At 43.9% G+C, this 18,694-nt stretch overlaps 1 protein-coding gene and 1 pseudogene across 2 annotated transcripts in view; both read left to right on the forward strand.

Annotated features, from left to right (window-relative positions):
• Nucleotides 1-723: 723 nt before the first annotated feature.
• The window catches only part of TUFT1 (tuftelin 1), a 48,693-nt gene continuing 30,722 nt past the window's right edge, over nucleotides 724-18,694 (forward strand). The window contains exon 1 of one of the 2 annotated variants that reach the window (XM_038562253.1): nucleotides 724-873. In XM_038562253.1, the coding sequence (XP_038418181.1) occupies nucleotides 814-873 (60 nt within the window). In that variant the 5' untranslated portion in view covers nucleotides 724-813. The remainder of the gene's footprint in view (nucleotides 874-18,694) is intronic. The other variant, XM_038562252.1, reaches the window with a different exon arrangement.
• LOC119864076 lies at nucleotides 3,812-3,911 on the forward strand (annotated as a pseudogene).

The following is an 18,694-nucleotide window of genomic DNA, read 5'->3' on the forward strand; positions in this document are numbered from 1 at the left end:
GGACCACAGCCCAGTGGAACAGCCAATCTGCAGAGAAAGGCAGGGTTGAAAGAGACTCCATCCTTGGCTCTCCTGTAAGACTTTAAAATGCTAATCTGGGTTTGGGGAGCAGATGCTATTGGAAATTGAGGCTCATCCTTTCTCAAGAATACACAATCCTTTTAAGGCAACGTGTCCCGCCTCTCCTAACCATATAAGTGCAACTTTGATATAATAGCTTCTACATAACAAGCCCCACCCAGAGCCAAGCTGGCTTTGACTTTGGCCTGGGCCTCCTGCCAGGGCAGGGCACCTGCCAGACTGGCTTGGGCCAGTCTGAGTAAGTTGGCCTCTGGTGCCTGCATTTCTACCGTGATGGGGGAAAGTTTTGCTCGGTTCCACAAAAGTGGCCTATATATAGGGAGAGGAGAATGTATGGAAGCTTTTTTCCAACTTGTCCTCTCAGGGGCAGGCAGGGTAATTCTCTTTCACCAACAGTGACCTTGGAGTTGAAAAGGCAGCAGCAAGATTAACGAAGAATATTTGAGATGCAAGCATATGGGCTAGGCAAAACCCCGGTTGAGCACCCTCAGGTAGCCTCATAAACACCTTTATGTCTCTGAGAGCCGACCGGCGAGTCCGGACGCTCCCGGCCACGCCCACCCGCTCCTCGGCTCGCTCTCATTGGCGGGAGGCATCTGGGGGCGTGTCCAGCCGGCAGCCCCGCCCCCGACGCGTCTATACAAGGGGGCGGTTCCACGCGCGCCCGCCTAGAAGGCGCCGGACGGCGGGGCGGAGGGTAGGTCCGTGTGCCGCGACCCTCGCGCGAGTAGGATGAACGGGACGCGGAGCTGGTGCACGCTGGTGGACGTGCGCCCGGAGGGCCCGACTGCGGTAAGAGCGGCCGCACTGCCTGCCCCGCCCGGTGCTCCCGGTCTCCAGTTCGGTCCCTCCTGCGCCTCGCGCCAGGCTCGCTGACCTCGCCTGGGGCCGGCTTGAGGCCGTCGGCTCTCGCCGCGCTTCTCTTTCTCTTTTTCTGCCGCCGCGTGGCGGGCAGTGGGGGGTCGTGGGGGTCGTGGCAGGAAGGCCGTTCGGGGACTCGGGGCCTCCCTGCCCCCTGGAGGGCTCTGCGGCTCCTCCCGGGACCCCGCGCGGGGATCCATTGCGCGCCCCCCAGGCGTCCCGTGGGTCGTAGGAGGATCTCTGTGTTTGGGGCTGTGGGTGTCCGACGGGGAGGTGAGGCCTTCTGTGGTTCCTGTGGTCTCAGAGGCCCTCCCAAGAACTTAATGGTGCTTTGGGTGGTCAGTAAGAAGACAAAGGATACGGAGTAAAATCCCAGGGCTTGAACCGAAGGGTGGGGCGGCAGGTCTCCAGGTACGCCCAGGTGGCCAGGAGCTCCCCCTTTCGCCAGGAGGGATAGGGCTGCCCGCTTGCGGGTCACCACTCGGCCCCGATTTCTCCTTCCCCTTGCAGCTCTCCTGGTTCCCCAACCCCCATCGGCCAACCAGTGGCTCCTGGGACGGTTTGTTCACCTCGTTTCCGGGTCTAGCTTCCAGGCCCCGGGCAGGTGGATGCAGGAGTGGCCAGAAACCGAGGCGAAGGGAAGGGAAGTGACCCGCGGGAGCGCTTCCGGACGACGTGCGGGTTGAGGAGAGGGACGGCCTCCTGTGCTAAGTCTCACTCCCTGGCTCCCTGGCCCTGGTTCCTCTCCACCCCGGATGACCCTATGGTTTTTCCTCTTCGAAGGCAGAGGACGGTACCTTGTGGCTGCTTTTAGGCTTTGCTGGGGAACTTGACCCAGAATACGTGTGTACTGTCTCATGGATTTTCAAGCTATTTTGGGGGGACTGAAATAGGAGCCGAGGTGATGGGAAGTGTGTATCCTCCTTTCCCCCTCCCTTCGCTCTGTATCTGAGTCCCTTCCTCGCATCTAGTCTCAGCATGCCCCCTGAGGGAGCTAACCCTGCTGCACCCCAATTATGGCTCTTCAGAATAACTCGTGGGATAGTTTCTCATTTCAGGTTTAGGGTGCAGATGATCACTTAATTCTGTTCACAGTCTCCTCTCCATTTCTGTCCAGTCTATGAGTGTTTCTACCACATTACGGGTCGAGCTACTGCCCAAACCCCCAATCCTTCATTTTTGGTAGTTTGCCAGTCTCCTAGCAATAAAGAAATCCATCCTCTATTATGTCAGCCCCCAGACCTACTACATGCTCTTGCTCACTGTCTTGGAATGGTTGAGGTAGGGAGGCGGGTATGAGGAAAATACAGGAGAGGGGTGTTGGGTTTCTTTTTGCTTATTGTAAAAAAGAGATCTGGGAGGGTCTTAAGACCAAGGTATTGGTACTGTTGAGAATGATTGGACACACTCTTCTGTCCCTTGATGTTTTGTTGTTCCTTGCCTCATGGGGGAGAAGTAGTCAGTAGGAAAATAGTGCCAAATAATTAAAGAATAAAGTAAATTCTTTAATTCAGTCAGTATCCAGCTATGAATTAGTTTGAACCTAATCAGAGATGTTTAGAACAAGGGGAAATAGAAACTCCCTTTATTCCTTTTCCCTAGGCTGGACATGAGAGGTATTGTACTTCAAAGCTGCGAATGAAATAAGCATTACTGGAATCTGTTCTTGGAGACATTCCTGAGCTGTTAAGGACCGGGAGGAGATGGTAAACAATCAGTCAGGAGACAGGCTTTGTCCCTGAATTCCTCTCCTCTGAGCCAGCGCTAGGTTAGAATTTATGGCTCTGGACAGTCCCCAGGAAGCTGTAGTATATTCACACCATGGAGTGAATGGTCAGTGTGGGCACCAAGTGAGTGATTGAGTATGCAAATGAATAGATGTTTCTCCTGGTGTCAGCAGTGTAGACAGTTTAATTGATTTGTATGTCCTAGTGGGAGTCAGGACCCTGGGACTCTGTTGATGTTTCCCTATCAGCCAGGCCATGTGCCTTTTGGTGCATCACACTTGGATGTGGAAATATGGCTAATATAGTCTTTGGATTAATTTTATTGTTGGAGGCAGATGCAGGAGGTACAGTGAGCCAATGTTTTTCAAACTGCAGATCATCACCACCAGTGATTTAGGACCCTAGCATTAGAAAAGAAGTGGATTCCAATTATATGACATTCTGGAATAGGCAAAACTAGAGACAACAAAAAGATCAGTGATTGCCAGGAGTTTGGAGGGTAGACGGGAGATGATTAGAGCACAGAGGATTTTTTTTTGTCCTAATCCACAGAATGTACCTTATTCACTTTACTTGAGTGTACCCTAAGGGGAACCATGGGCTTGAGGTGATTATGATGTGTCAGTGTAGATTCATTCTTGGTAACAAATACACAATTCTGGTGGGTGATAGCGGTAATAGAGGAAGCTATGCATGTATGGGGGTAGGGGACCCTGAGAAATCTCTGTACCTTCCTGTCCATTTTGTTGTGAATTGAAAACTGCTCTAAACAAAATAAAGTCTTAGAAAAATAAGAAATAGAATCTGCGCTATCAGAGTGTTAGGGTGGATATTTTTGGCAAAAGTTTTGTCTCAGCTATATGTATGTATACATATTATATATGTGTGTGTGTATGCTTATTAGATCTTGAGGTAAATTTTTTTTTTTAAATCAGAGGAGTTTGCAAGGCACTGTAGTAAGTTATACTGGCAAATGGAAGCACAAACAAACCTCAGACATTTTTATTAGACATTCCCATTAAGTTCCTTTGGTTATAAGCAGCAGAGAGGAACTCTAGCTAACTTAAGCAGAGGAGGAATTTATTAGGAGAAAATGGGCAGTCACAGAATTTAAGGGAAAGCTTAAAAATTCTGAACCAAGGGTGCTTGTATTGGCAGCACATGCACTAAAATTGAACCAATATGGGGAAGATTAGCATGTGCAAGAGTGACATGCAAACTCATGAAGCATTCCCTGTTTTTAAATGGTGTTATATAATAGCGTTGTATAGTGACAGATGGTACCTACACTTAGGGTGAGCATAGCGTAACTCTAGAGTTGTCAAATCACTGTGTTGTATGCCTGAAACTAATGTAACCTTGCCAATTATACTTCAATTTAAAAAAGTGAACCAGGAAAGTCTTGGATCTGTATAAGTGGAGGGTTTCTACACCTGAGTGTATTGGTTCCAGCTCTTTTTTGCCATTCTGTTCAAGGTTCCAAGGAGAGGGTGTCATTGGTCCCTCACCCACCTTGTAGGGCAATGTAGGGTTCCTTGATTGATAAACAGTCCCGCCAGATTATCTAGTAAAGGAGGGAGATTGTCCAGAGCAAAACCAAGTGTTGTTACCAGTAGAGGAAGATGGAAGTTGTGTAGCAAAAGCAACAGAAATTCACTACATTAGACTTTGGTTTGAATGATCTCTTTCTTTTTCTTTAAAAAAAAAAAAAAAAAAATTAGGTAGGCTCCACACCTAATGTGGGGCTTGAACTCACAACCCTGAGATCAAGAGTTGCATATTCTACTGACTGAGCCAGCCAGGTGGGCCTCTTTTTTTCTTTATAAATTGTTTTTCAGGGCAGCCTGGGTGGCTCAGCAGTTAAGCGCCATCTTCAGCCCAGGGCCTGATCCTGGAGACCTGGGATTGATTCCCCCGTCAGTCCCACATTGGGCTCTCTGCATGGAGCCTGCTTCTCCCTCTACCTGTGTCTCTCATGAATAAATAAATAAAATCTTTTAAAAAAAATGTTTTTCAACCAAGGGAATATATGTACATGATTTTAAAAATATTTAATATTATCAAAAGGCTTTAGAAAAGAAAATAGCAAGCAGTTTCCTGCTCCAAACCCTGTCCCATGGAGACACCACCTTCAACTCTTAGCACTCTTGTTTGGTGTTTAACCTCATGTTTCTAAATAATATGCTTCTAGTGATGCTTCTTGATTTATAGGTTTTAGACATCTATTGGCTTCCTGCTGTAGAAATTATAGGGAAGTTTATAGTCCCGCCCCTTACACACTCCCTTTCTCTTCTCCCATCTTCCCAGTGTATCTACATCACAATTTTTGGCTAAACTATGATTTCTATTTTAAGATTTTATTTATTTACTTGACAGAGAGAGAGAGCACACAAGCAGGGGGAGAGGTAGGCAGAGGGAGAAGGAGAAGCAGGTTCCCCACCAATCAGAGAGCCCGATGTGGGGCTCAATCCCAGGACCCTGGGATCATGACCTGAGCAGAAGGCAGATGCTTAACCAACTGAGCCACCTAGGCTCCCCTGAACTATCATTTCTGTTAGTAACATTGTGGTTAAGAGCCTGGCCCTGGGAATCTGATGCTAGAGTGGGGCTGTAGTCAGGGCTTTGATGTTTGCTTTGCCTGAGATCATTTCAGTAAATTACTTAATCTTTTCAGTCTTCGTTTCCTCACATGTAAAACAGGGCTAATAATTGCACCCTTCTCATAAGGTTGTTGTGAGGATTTCTTTTTTTAAGGTTTTTATTTATTTAAAAAAATATTTTAAAAAATATTTTTTATTTATTTATTCATGAGAGACACGCACAGAGAGGCAGAGACTAGGCAGAGGGAGAAGCAGGCTCCCAGCAGGGAGCCCGATGTGGGACTCAATCCTGGGACTCTGGGATCACGCCCTGAGCCAAAGGCGGGCGCTCAACTGCTGAGCCACCCAGGTGTCCCATGTTGTGAGGATTAAATAAAATAAAATGTATGAAACATTAAGCACCGTGCCTGGCACATGATAAGTGCTCAGGTGTTAGCTCTTATTTTCTGTTTGCTCTTCCTACTGGCATAAATGAGATTGTTTTGGCCTTTCATGATACCCCCCACCCAAGGGATGGAGGAAGAGTATGAGAACTCCCTGGTCTGGTCAAGGTTTGCTCCTTCTCATCGTGTTCACATTTATTCTTATCTGTTCCTTTCCCCTTGCCTCTGCCAGTAGAGGGTCTCGAGGATGAGAAGAGGCCTATAGTGCACCCAGATTAACCTTTGCTGGTACCATCTCAGCCAGGACTGGTCTTAGAAGAGTGATGGTTAGGGTTCCTGTTTAAGCATCCTGCTCTAGGCCCCTTTCCTTTTCCTCTTTTTCCTGACTCATGGCCTAGGCAGCTTGATGTCCCATGATGGCTCTTTGGTAAGATGATTCCCTTTAATACTAATCTTCCACAGAATCTTTGCATTTTTTCCATCTTCTCTACTTTTTTTGTCTTGATCAATCTTGGCTAGGGAGTTTCTCTCAACGCTGGGGTGGTTTGGAGTTTTTCTGTCAGCTATAGCTTGAACCTTTTGTCTTTACACTGGAATAGATATTATTCCTTTAGGATCTCAGAAGCTGAATTAGTTTATTTTTTATTTTATTTATTTTTTAAAGATTTTATTTATTCATTCATGAGAGAAAGAGAGAGAGAGAGAGAGGCAGAGACACAGGCAGAGGGAGAAGCAGGAAGCAGGCTCCATGCAGGGAGCCCAATGTGGGATTCGATCCCTGACCTCCAGGATCACTCCCTGGGCTGAAGGCAGGCACTCAACCGCTGAGCCACCGAGGCGTCCCCGCTGAATTATTTAATACCAAGTCCTGAACTCCATTCCTTAAAAAGAAAAAAAAAAAATTTTTGTTTTTTAACTAAAGCTATGATTTATTGACGGTTTACGATGGGCCTCATTTTTTTCTGTAACTACTTTAATGAGCCATAATTCATAGACTGCGCAAATAATCCATTTAAAATGTACAGTTTAGTGGCTTTTAGTGTAGTCATTGAGTTGTACAGTCATCAACACAATCAATTTTAAAACATTTTCTTCAGCCATAAAGAAATCCTAATCCATTAGCAGTCACTCTTCATTTTCTCTTAACCCACTCACCCAGCCCTAGGCAACCATTAGTCTATTTTCTTTCTCTGAGATTTCCTGTTCTAGGCATTTTATGTAAATATAATCATCTAATGTATGATCGATCCTTTGTGACTGGCTTCTTTCAATTAGCATGATGTTTTTATGGTTGATCCATGTTGTAACAGGAATCAGTATTTCATTCCATTTAATTTAATTTAATTTAATTTTAATTTTATTTTTTAAAGATTTTATTTACTTGAAAGAACGGGAGCGAGCACCAGCGTGGGGGGTGGGCAGAGGGAGAGGGACAAGCAGACTCCCTGCTGACAGACATGGGGCTCAATCCCAAGACCTTGAGATCATGACCTGAGCCAAAGGCAGTCAACCAACTGAACCACCCAGGGCCCCTATACTTCATTCCTTTTTAAAACTGAATGATAGGACACCTGGATGGCTCAGTGGTTCAGCTCTGCTTTCGGGTCAGGTCATGATCCTAGAGTTCAGGGATCGAGTCCCTCATCTGGCTTCCTATAGGGAGCCTGCTTCTCCCTCTGCCTATGTCTCTGCCTCTGTGTCTCTCATGAATAAATAAATAAAATCTTAAATAAATAAGTAAACCTGAATGATATTCCATTGCATGGATATATTATCACATATGTTCATCATGGATAAGTGTTGGTGGATGATTGGGTAGTTTCTATTTTTTTGGTCTATTATAAATAATGCTGCTCTGAACATTTACTTACATGTTTTTTGGGTTTATTTAAAGGTTTTATTTATTTGAGAGAGTGAGAGACAGAGCATGAGAAGGGGGAAGAGAGGGAGAGGGAGAAACAGGCTCTCCACTGAGTAGGGCTCCATCCTAGGAACCCTGGGATCATGACCTGAGCTGAACGCAGATGCTTAACCAACTGAGCCACCCAGGTGCCCCTCCCCCCCTTTTTGTATAGATGTATATTTTAATTTCTTTTGGAGAGACTTACCTATGATGGAATTGCTGGGTCAGATTATTTGGATTTTGACAGAGGATTCCTCTGGACTCATTGAGGCTTATTCCAAAGAATGAATGAATTCTTAAATGGTGAAAATATTGGCTCTGTGACACCAGAGTAGGGAAGAAACTCCTGGGCAGAGGAGGAGCCTTTCAAGTTTGTCGACTGTCGTTCCTTCCATTCATGACACCTGTCCCAAGCTTAACCCATAAATTCCTCCTTACAACATCCTGTCTCCCCCATTCATTGCCAGGTTCTTACTTTCTAGAGAGGCCTGCCAGGAATTTGGGGCATCCTGAGCTCTGCCAAAGGATCTGGGATAGGAAGCTTACCCAATCACCTGGCATTTGGTGTTTGTCATATTTTTCTGGGGTGGGGGATGGGGTGTTCACCCAGATGGTTTCGGTTCTAGACACATGTGTTCAGAGCAGGTGAGACAAGCTTCCCCGCCTGCTAGTAATTATGGTACATGCCTCTTTGGGTCACAATGCAGAGTCTTGTGAAATACTTTTGTTTCCTAGGGGTGGGGAGGTTTAGTTAGGGGAATAAGTATGTGCCAGGAAGGCTGGTGCCTAGATTAAGCGTGGCCAGCAGGGGCAGGAAGAGGAGAAGAAAATATAGGGTATGGTGGAGATGGGTAGATGAAGGAGGAAAAAGGAAATGATCTTCTAGGGTCTGGGGGCACAAAAATGATAAATGATGAAATAACGACAGAGGGGAGGGGGAACTGCCCCTTCATCCCGGGCTGGCCGTGCACTGGCAGGTTTCCTGGAGAGCCACTGGCACAGCAGGAGTTGAGCATTCAGGAGCCCACCACCCTCCTGTACACATTCAGTGTGTGTGAGGCCTCTTATGCCCCAGCGGTTCTGTGGGCCAGGTCTCTAGGTAATGAGAAAGGCTACCCCATGTAGGGTACCACCCTAAATCCTTTTTGTCATTTCACCTCCCAATCACCCCAGCTGCCTCTCTGCCTAGTGCTCGTCCAGCCCATGCCTCTGGGCAGGTAGCTGGACAAAAAGTAGACACCTGTTTTGTTGGCTAATCTGTGGGAAGGAGTGGAATAATTCTTTGTATCATACTTAACAAAGGGCCATCTCTGGCCTAGAGAGCCCTGTAAAAGGCCAGAACCAAGGCTGCCCAAAATCTGAGAGTGTAGTGGCAGCCCAGACAGGATAAGCTCCAACCACCCCATCTGGCCCTCTGTGACTTTATTGGGGCTTTCCTTGTCCTGGCCTCTTGGGAGCTGGCTATTCTCATTACTCAGAAGGGGACACCTGAGGTGGCTGCTGTAGCCGTTTGAGACTGCATACATTTCGGGTGGGAGAGGGGATGGGACTGAGGGACAGAGTGAGGGAGGAATGGGTTACAGAGTGAAGAAGAATTAAGGATGCTGGTTTCCAGCTCAAGGACAGTATTCACTGCCCTACTTCTTCTTAGAAAGACCCTTGACCTCACCTGCCACCCATGCTTCTGGCCCCCTTAGCAGCCTGGGGAATGGGAGCAAGGGAAACATTTTCCCATAGATCTGTCCCCTGGCACATGAGCCTGGGGTGTGAGAACCTCTGGGGCCTCCCTCTTTATCTCCCTATCCTTTCTCCTCAGCGCCTTGATCTCTAACCCTTCAGCTATGTGTTTATCCCCTCCCCGCTCTGAGAAGTGACTCACAGCTGGAGATTTGTTTGAACAGAAGCAAGAGGCTGCCTGTAATTTGGAGGTGGCTGGGCTTCTCCCCGAGAATGTTTATGAGGTTAGAGGCTGCTTACCTTGTGAATAACTGCTGCTTTTTCCCTAGAGAAGAAGGCTCTACTTTCTATCTTGCCTTTTGGAGAGTCCCCAAGGGGACTACCCTGCTAGACATTTTGGGGTGTTCCTAAAGCTCCCTGGGACCTGCTCACAGCCCTGAGATCATTCCAGCTCCAGAAAACAGCTAGTAGCACCTTTCAGAGATGGGCCTGGGTTTCCCTCCTTAGGTCTGGGCTGGGGTTGTGGGTTGAAGTTCATGGCCTTGCAGACTGGCTTCTCTGGTTTTGGAGGCCAAGGTGCCAGAGAAAAAAATCCTAGATTTGTTCACAGGCTTCATGTAGATGGTCTGGCTCACCCACCCTCCTCCCCATGTCGTCCCAGAGCTCCTTGGGAAAGTAATGCTGTCTCACGTATGTGGAGTGATTTATGGTTCCAGAGCACTTTCACACTATCTTGCATCTCTACCTGTCTGCCTTAAATGTAGGCAGGGTACATATTATCACTACCATTTTGCAGATAGACACCAGGCCCTGAGAGATAAGGTGACTTGCTCAAGGACTAATAGATTTCAGTTTGACTTAGACTCCACCTCCAATTCCAAGTTTAGCGCTTTTTCTTGCCTTCTGTTTATTTAAATGTGTTACTAGACCAGGCTGCACAAACACATTTTTGTTGCTAAAGTTTAAAACACTGTGGCTTAGTCGGTTAAGTGTCTGCCTTCAGCTCAGGTTGGGATCAAGCCTGGTACCGGCTCCCTGCTCAGCCAGGAGTCTGCTTCTCCCTCTCCCACTGCCCCTCTGCCCACTTGTGCTCTTTCTCTGTCAAATAAATAAATAAAATCTTGGGATCCCTGGGTGGCGCAGCGGTTTGGCGCCTGCCTTTGGCCCAGGGCGCGATCCTGGAGACCCGGGATCGAATCCCACGTCGGGCTCCCGGTGCATGGAACCTGTTTCTCCCTCTGCCTGTGTCTCTGCCTCTCTCTCTCTCTCTCTCTCTCTCTCTCTCTGTGTGACTATCATAAATAAATAAAAATTAAAAAAAATAAATAAATAAAATCTTAAAACAAAACAAAAAAACTGTAGAAGTATGAACTGAAGGTTCCGTTACTCCTTTGTCCTTTTTTTAATATGTATAAATTTAGTGCTTTTTCCCATGTGCTTACATTCTAGAAATGCCCTTGGCATCGTGATCAACAGCACCGACTCTAGAGCCCCAGGACCTGGGTTTGAATCCTGGCTCTGACCCTTGTTAGTTATAGGGCCTTGGGCAAGATACTTAGTGTCTGTGCCTTGGTTTTGTCATCTATGAAATAAGGATGTTGATAATAATATTCACCATATAGTATTATTATGAGAAGTAAATGGATTAATGTATATAAAGCATGTAGAGCCCAGTAGGGCTCAGCACATAGTAATTGCTATATATGGGAGTTGGCAATTACTATGAACATATATGTGTATGTATATGTACTTAAATAGGAAGTCATATTTTATGAATTAGTGCCTTGCTTTTTTCCTTCTTTATCTTGGAGATAATTTTCTGTCAGTTCACAGAATTTTATTTATCAGCAGTGTAGTATTCCATAGTGTGGATAATTCCATACCTATGAGTGAGTGGGTACTTATGTTGTTTCCAGTTTGTAACTGTTGTTAACAGTACCATAGTCAACAGTTTTACACATCTGTCTTTGGGCAAATGTGTGTGGATTTTCATAGGGCATATTCCTAAAAGTGGAATTACTAGGTTAAAGGGTTTACAAGATGTGCAAATACTTTTTATTTTTTTTTAAATTATTTAAAAAAATTTTTTTTATTTATTTATGATAGTCACAGAGAGAGAGAGAGGCAAAGACATAGGCAGAGGGAGAAGTAGGCTCCATGCACCGGGAGCCCGACGTGGGATTCGATCCCGGGTCTCCAGGATCGCGCCCTGGGCCAAAGGCAGGCGCCAAACCGCTGCGCCACCCAGCGATCCCAATACTTTTTATTAATATTGCCAGATTAACTTCCCAAAATACTTGTATAAACTTACACTCTAACAATAAATGAGATTACTCTTTCTCTCTGCACCCTTACCAATCCTGGATATTATCAGGATCTTTAACATTTGCCAATCCATTGGTCTATAAATGTTATTTCTGCAGGGTTTGCCTGAAGAAAAGGCCACTGGTCTACTGAGAACAAGAAAGAAGGCTTGTGGGGATCCCTGGGTGGCTCAGCGGTTTAGCGCCTGCCTTCAGCCCAGGGTGTGATTCTGGAGGATCAAGTCCCTCATTGGGCTCCCTGCATAGAGCCTGCTTCTCCCTCTGCCTGTGTCTCTGCCTCTCTCTCTCTGTGTCTCTCATGAATAAATAAAATACAATCTTTAAAGAAAAAAAAAAAGGAAGGAAGGAAGGAAGGAAGGATGGAAGGAAGAAAGAAACAAAGAAGGCTTGTATATATGGGAAGTTTTAAGGCATAGCCATAAAATGGACAGCTGTGCACTGAACACTCAGCTTAAGAAATAGGACATAACCCAGGTGCCTGGGTGGCTCAGTTGGTTGGGTGTCTGTCTTTGGCTCAGGTCATGATCCCTGGGTTCTGGGATCAAGCCTGTGAAGGGGTTTCTGGTCAGCTGGAACTGGTCTTCTTCTCCATCTGCCTCTCTGCCCTGCTTGTGTGAGCTCTTGCTCTCAAGTAAATAAATAAAATCTTTAAAAACATGAAAAAGAAAGAGAACATTATCAATCTTTTTGAAGTGCCTGGGTCCTGCCTTGTTCATAACCGTCTGCTTCTTCCACAGAAGTGATCACTGTCTCAAATTTTGTGTTTATTTCTTTGCTTTTTGTTATAGTTTTCCTACATGGATAAGTGATATAGTACTTAGTTTGGCATGTTTTGAACTTTATATTCATAGTTTTATCTGTATTCTCTAGCCTTTTTTTTTTTAGGTTTATTTATTTATTTAAGTAATATCTACACCCAGTGTGGAGCTTAAACTCAGAACCCTGAGATCAAGACTTGCATTCTCTTCCAGCTAAGCCAGCCAGGTGCCCCTTCTATATAGCTTGCTTAGTTAAACTTACCATTAATTTGAAGATTCATTCATGTCGATGCATGAAGCTGTAGTTCAGTTATTTTCACAGATGAATACTAGTTCATTGTACTAATGTACCAGAGTTTATTCATCCATTTTCTTGTCAGCAGATCATCTGGGCTGTTGCCAGTGTGTAGCCACTACAAACAATGTTGCTGTGAACATACATCTGCAGGTTTCCTTTTTACACTTATTTATCTTCTTTTTTTTTTTTTTTAAAGATTTATTTATTTATTTGAGAGAGAGAAAAAGAAGAAGAGCATGAGCCAGAGGGTCTGAGGGAGAGGGAGAGAGATTCCAGGGACTGAGCATGGAGCCTGATGGGGGGCCTTCATCTCATGACCTTGAGATCACCACCTGAGCCAAAACCAAGAATCAGAGGCTCAACTGACTGCACTACCCAGGCTCCCCTACTTAAATCTTTTAGTTTAATGAAATCCCTGCCAAATTATAACTTGTTTTGTTTTATTTTTTTTATTGTTTATTTTTTATTTTTTTTCTTGTTTTGTTTTAAAGATTTTATTTATTTATTTGACCGAGGGGGAGAGAGTGCAAGCAGGGGGAGCGGCAGAGGGAGAGGGAAAGGCAGGATCCCCTGCTGAGCAGGGGCCAGGTGTGAAGCTCAATCCCAGGGTCCTGGGAGCCGAAGGCAGATACTTAACTGACTGAGCCACCCAAGCACCCTGAAAACTCATTGTTTTTATTTTTTTTATAGAGAGTAGACTTTAACTTTTTAGGTCCATTAATTTGTTTTAAACATTTTTAAAAATATTTTATTTATTTATTTATTGAGAGAAAGAGTGAGAGAGAGCATGAGCATTAGGAGAGGGAGAAGCAGGCTTCACACCGAACCAGAAGCTCCATGTGGGGCTTGATCCCAGGACTTGGGATTATGACTCAAGCTGAAGGTAGACGACCAACCGACTGAGCCACCCAGGTGCCCCACTTATTGTTTTAACCAACATTTCTGGTTACTGATTACTGATGAGGTTGACCATCTTTCATATATTTTTAAATTTTATATTAAAATTTTTTTCCAATAATATATCTTATTTAACCCAATATATACAAAGGTTATCATTTCCATAAGTGATCAGCATAGAAAGAATTCAATTTTTTGTGCTGTGGCTTTGTACAGAACATCTCTATTTGGACTGACCACATTTCAAATGGTTGATAGCCACATGTGGCTAGTGGCTGCCACATTGGACAGGATAGTTCTTGATAGTAAATGACTTGACTTAACTGACCCAATTCCCTATATTCAGAATAAACCTCTACTTCTAGTCATTGTCCTCTTTTAGTCATTACCTACTCCCATCCTTTAGGGGTAACCGCTAGAGTGACTTCTAAAGTATGTGTTAGTTTTGCTTGTTTTTATACTTTTTATATAAGTGGAATCTTAACTCTTGTGTCAGAATTCTTTTGCTTAACATTTGTGTGAAGTTTATTCACGTTGTGTACAAGTTCATTCTTTTTCATGGTTGTACACTGTTCCATTGTATGACTATATTGCAATTTAAATTTGTCCATTTTACCCTTTTTTTTTTAATGTGATTTTAGGAGGCACCTGGGTGGCACAATTGGTCAAGCGTCTAACTCTTGGTTTTAGCTCAGGTCGTGATCTCAGGATCATGGGACTGAGCCCTGTGTCCAGCTCTATGCTCAGCTCAGAGTCTGCTTAAGATTCTCTCTCCCGGGGGATCCCTGGGTTGCTCAGTGGTTTGGCGCCTGCCTTTGGCCCGGGGCGTGATCTGGGAGTCCTGGGGCGTGATCTTGGAGTCCCGGGATAGAGTCCCACATCGGGTTCCCTGCGTGGAGCCTGCTTCTCCCTCTGCCTGTGTCTCTGCCTCTCTCTCTCTCTCTCTCTCTCTCTCTCTCTGTGTGTGTCTCTCATGAATAAATAAATAAAATCTTAAAAAAAAAAAAGATTCTCTCTCCCTCTACCTCTGCCCATCCTCCCAGTTCATGCTTGCTCATGCACTCTTTCTTTCTCTAAAATAAACAAATAAATACATCTTTTTAAAAAATGTGGTTTTAGAGGCACCTGGCTGTCTTAGTTGGAAGAGCAAGTGACTCTTGATCTTGGAGTTGTGAGTTTGAGCCCCATGTTGGGTGTAGAGATTACTTAAAAATAAAGTTTTTAGGAGCCCCTGGGTGGCCCAGTTGGTTCAGGGGCTGACTCTTGGTTTCAGTTGAGGTCATGATCTCGGGGTCCTGGGTTCAAGCCCTATGTCAGGCTCCATGCTCAGCATGGTCTTCTTGAGATTCTTTCTCTCCCTCCCTTTGCCTTTCCTGCACATTCTCTCTCTCCCTCCCTCCCTAATAAATTAAATATTTAAAAAGTAGAATAAAATCTCTAGGGGCACCTGGGTGGCACAGTCAATTAAGGGACCAACTCTTGGTTTTGGCTCAGGTTGTGATCTCAGGGTGGTGAGATGGAGCCCCATGTCAGGCTCTGTGCTCAGCATGGAGTCTGCTTAAGACTCTCTCTCCCTCTCCCCCTCCTCCCATGTGCTTGCTCTCTCTCTCTCTCTCAAAATAAATCTTAAAAAAGAATAAAATCTTAAAAAAAATAAAATTTGGGTTTATGTGTATATGTATATATGTATTTATTTAAATAATCCCTATATCCATAATGGGGTTGAATATACAACCCTGAGATTAAGAGTCTCATGCTCAAAGGATTTATTTAGCCAGTCAGGTGTCCCTATCCATTTTATTCTTGAACATTTGGATACATTCTAATTTTTGGCTATTATGAGAAATGCTACTGTGAACATTCTAGCATCATTTTTTTTATGGGTAGAATTTTTTTGATTTTGGGGGAAACATAGGTATGCATTTCTGTTAGTAGTAGAACTACTATGTTATAGGGTTTGCAAATATTCCTCTTTGGTAGAGGTTTCCAAAGAGATTATGATAATGAGCATTCCCACCACCAGTGTAGGAGAGTTCTGATTGTTCCATAGCCCCTAGCACTTGTTTTTTGTTTTCATTTGTAGTCATTCTAATGGTATTTTGTAGCATTGCCTTGTGGTTTTAGTTTCTAGTTCTTTGATAATGATGACTGAAGATACTGAACCCTTTTCCGACGTTTATTGACCGTTTGGATATCCTCTTATGTGATGTGTCTATTGAAGTCTTTTGTCCATTTTTCTGTTGGGCAGCTCCTTTCTCTCCCTTTCTTTTCCTCCTTGCCCTTTCTCTCTTTCTTCAAATATGCTTTTTATTTTGGAATAATCTTAGGTTTACAGGAAGGTTGTAAAAATATTACAGAGAAGTCTTACACGCTCTTCGCTCAGTTTCCCCCAATGTTAACATCTTACATTAACCATAGTACATTTGTCATAACTAAGAAAACTAATGTTTTAGTTTTCTATAGTAAAGCCTTAAACTATAGGCTTTACTTGGATTTCACTGGTTTTTCCACTAATGTACTTTTTCTGATCCAGGATCCAGTCCTGTATATCATGTTGTAGTCTTTTTGTTTCGTAGGAATTCTTTTTTTTTTTTTTAAAGATTTTGTTTATTCATGAGAGACACACACAGAGAGAGAGGCAGAGACACAGGCAGAGGGAGAAGCAGGCTCCAAGCAGGGAGCCCAATGCAGGACTCGATCCTGGGACTCCAGGACCACACCCCGGGCCGAAGGCAGGCGCTAAACCGTTGAGCCACCCAGTGGTTTCGTAGGAATTCTTAATGTATTCTGAATATTCTTTGCCAGATATATATGGAATAAATACCTTCCACTCTGTGGATTTCCGTGCACTATCTTTTGATGAATGAAAGTTCAAAATTTTAATATAGTCTAATTTATCAAATATTTTTTATGGGGAGGATATTTTTATGCTGAGTTTAAGGAAAGTTTTGCCTTTTACATTGAAATCTGCAATCATTTGAAATTGATATTTGTATATAGTGTGAGGTAGAAGATAATATACATCTTTTTTTTTTTTTAAGATTTTATTTATTTATTCATGAGAGACACACAGAGAGAGGCAGAGACATAGGCAGAGGGAGAAGCAGGCTCCTTGCAGGAAGCCCGATGTGGGACTTGATCTTGAATCCTGGGATCACGCCCTGAGCTGAAGGCAGACGCTCAACTGCTGAGCCACCCAGGCGTCCCATATGACAGATATTTTGAAGAGGAGCTTTACATCGAAATTTGAGGAACTGGAACTTTTGTATATCTATGTGTTTTAGTCACTGTGTTTTCACTTAAGCATCTTACCAACTAATACACTAAAGCTGAGGGAGAATAAATCAATACACACAACAAATGAAAGCCAGGGTCAGTGTCTGAGGCCAGGTCTAACTGCTCCAAATGTGATTCTTTTTCTGCAAAGAAGAGAGAATGTCAGTTGGGCTTGAGGGGTAATGGACCAAGCAATAACTTTGGTGGTGATCTTGGTACTATTGTGTATCATCTCATTAGAAACTGTCAAAAGAAAAGTTGTTTTCTGAAATTAAAAAAATGAATATATAAGAAATAAAAAGAATTTGATAATAATCTACAGAAGTGGGAGCAGAGGAGAGGGGGCTTAGGTTGAATACCTAAGTTTAATTAGTTTATTCAGTGGCATACTAGTGGCCTTTAAAAGCCAATTAAAAAAGAAAGGATTTTATTTTATTTATTTATGAGATATACAGAGAGGCAGAGAAAGGGGCAGAGGGAAAAGCCGGCTCCTCATGGGGAGCCTGATGCAGGACTCAATCCCAGGACCCCAGGACCACGACATGAGCCAAAGGCAGATGCTCAACCACTGAGCCACCTAGGCGCTCCTAAAAGCCAATTAAAAAAAAAAAAAAAGTGTTTATTCATGAGAGACACAGAGAGAGAGAGAGAGAGAGAGAGAGAGAGAGAGGCAGAAAGATAGGCAGAAAGATAGGCAGAAGGAGAAGCAGACTCCATGCAGGGAGCCCGATGTAGGACTTGATCCCAGGACTCCAGGATCATACCCTAGTCTGAAACCAGGCACTCAACCACTGAGCCACCCAGGTGTCCCTTCTAAAAGCCAGTTTTGAAGAAAGTTTAGTGTGATGGAAATTAATGATGAAATATTAAAGGGAAAAAAGCAAGTACATAACTTTGTATGGTAGTATATTAAAAAAAATAAGTGTAGAAAAATTATGAGGAATACACTAACATTTTAATAGTGGCCATTTTGAGGTAGTAGGATTACAGATACTTATTTCCTTCATTATATTCTTTAATTTTTGTCCCTGAAAGTATTAATTTTTTGTTATCTAATTGTAGATTCATATGCAGTTATAAGAAATAATAGAGGGCACCGTGGGTGGCTTAGCGGTTTGGCGCCTGCCTTCTGCCCAGGGCCTGATCCTGGAGACCCGGGATTGAGTCCCACATCGGGCTCCCTGCATGGAGCCTGCTTCTCCCTCTGCCTGTGTCTCTGCCTCTCTCTCTCTCTCTCTCTGTCTCTCTCTCTGTCTCTCATGAATAAATAAAATCTTAAGAAAAAAAAAAGGAGGGATCCCTGGGTGGCGCAGCAGTTTGGCGCCTGCCTTTGGCCCAGGGCGCGATCCTGGAGACCCGGGATCGAATCCCACGTCGGGCTCCTGGTGCATGGAGCCTGCTTCTCCCTCTGCCTGTGTCTCTGCCTCTCTCTCTCTCACTGTGTGCCTATCATAAATAAATAAAAATTAAAAAAAAAAAAAAGGAATAATAGAGATCCCCTATACCCTTTATTTCATTTTCCTAAGTGGTAACATCTTGTAAGACTATACCATACTATCACAACCAGGATAGTGACTTCATACGGTCAAGGTAGAGCACATGTCCATCACCACAAAGATGCTTCATGTTGGAGCCTACATGCACTTGCTTTTCACTCCCATCTTCTCTTTACCTCCTGGCAACCGCTAATTTGTTCTTCATAATTTTTTCGTTTCAATAACGTTAAATAAATGGAATCATACAATATGTAACCTTTTGTGATTGGCTTCTTTCCCTTACCATAACTCTCTGGGAATTGTTGCACGCATCAATAATTTGTTCCCTTTTATTGCTGAGTAGTAATTAGTCCATGATATAAATACAACACAGTTTGTTGTCTATATAGAAGGGTATCTGGGTTGTTTCTAGT

Source organism: Canis lupus, chromosome 17 (assembly GCF_011100685.1).
Source record: "Canis lupus familiaris isolate Mischka breed German Shepherd chromosome 17, alternate assembly UU_Cfam_GSD_1.0, whole genome shotgun sequence".
NCBI classification, from domain to species: Eukaryota; Metazoa; Chordata; class Mammalia; order Carnivora; family Canidae; genus Canis; species Canis lupus.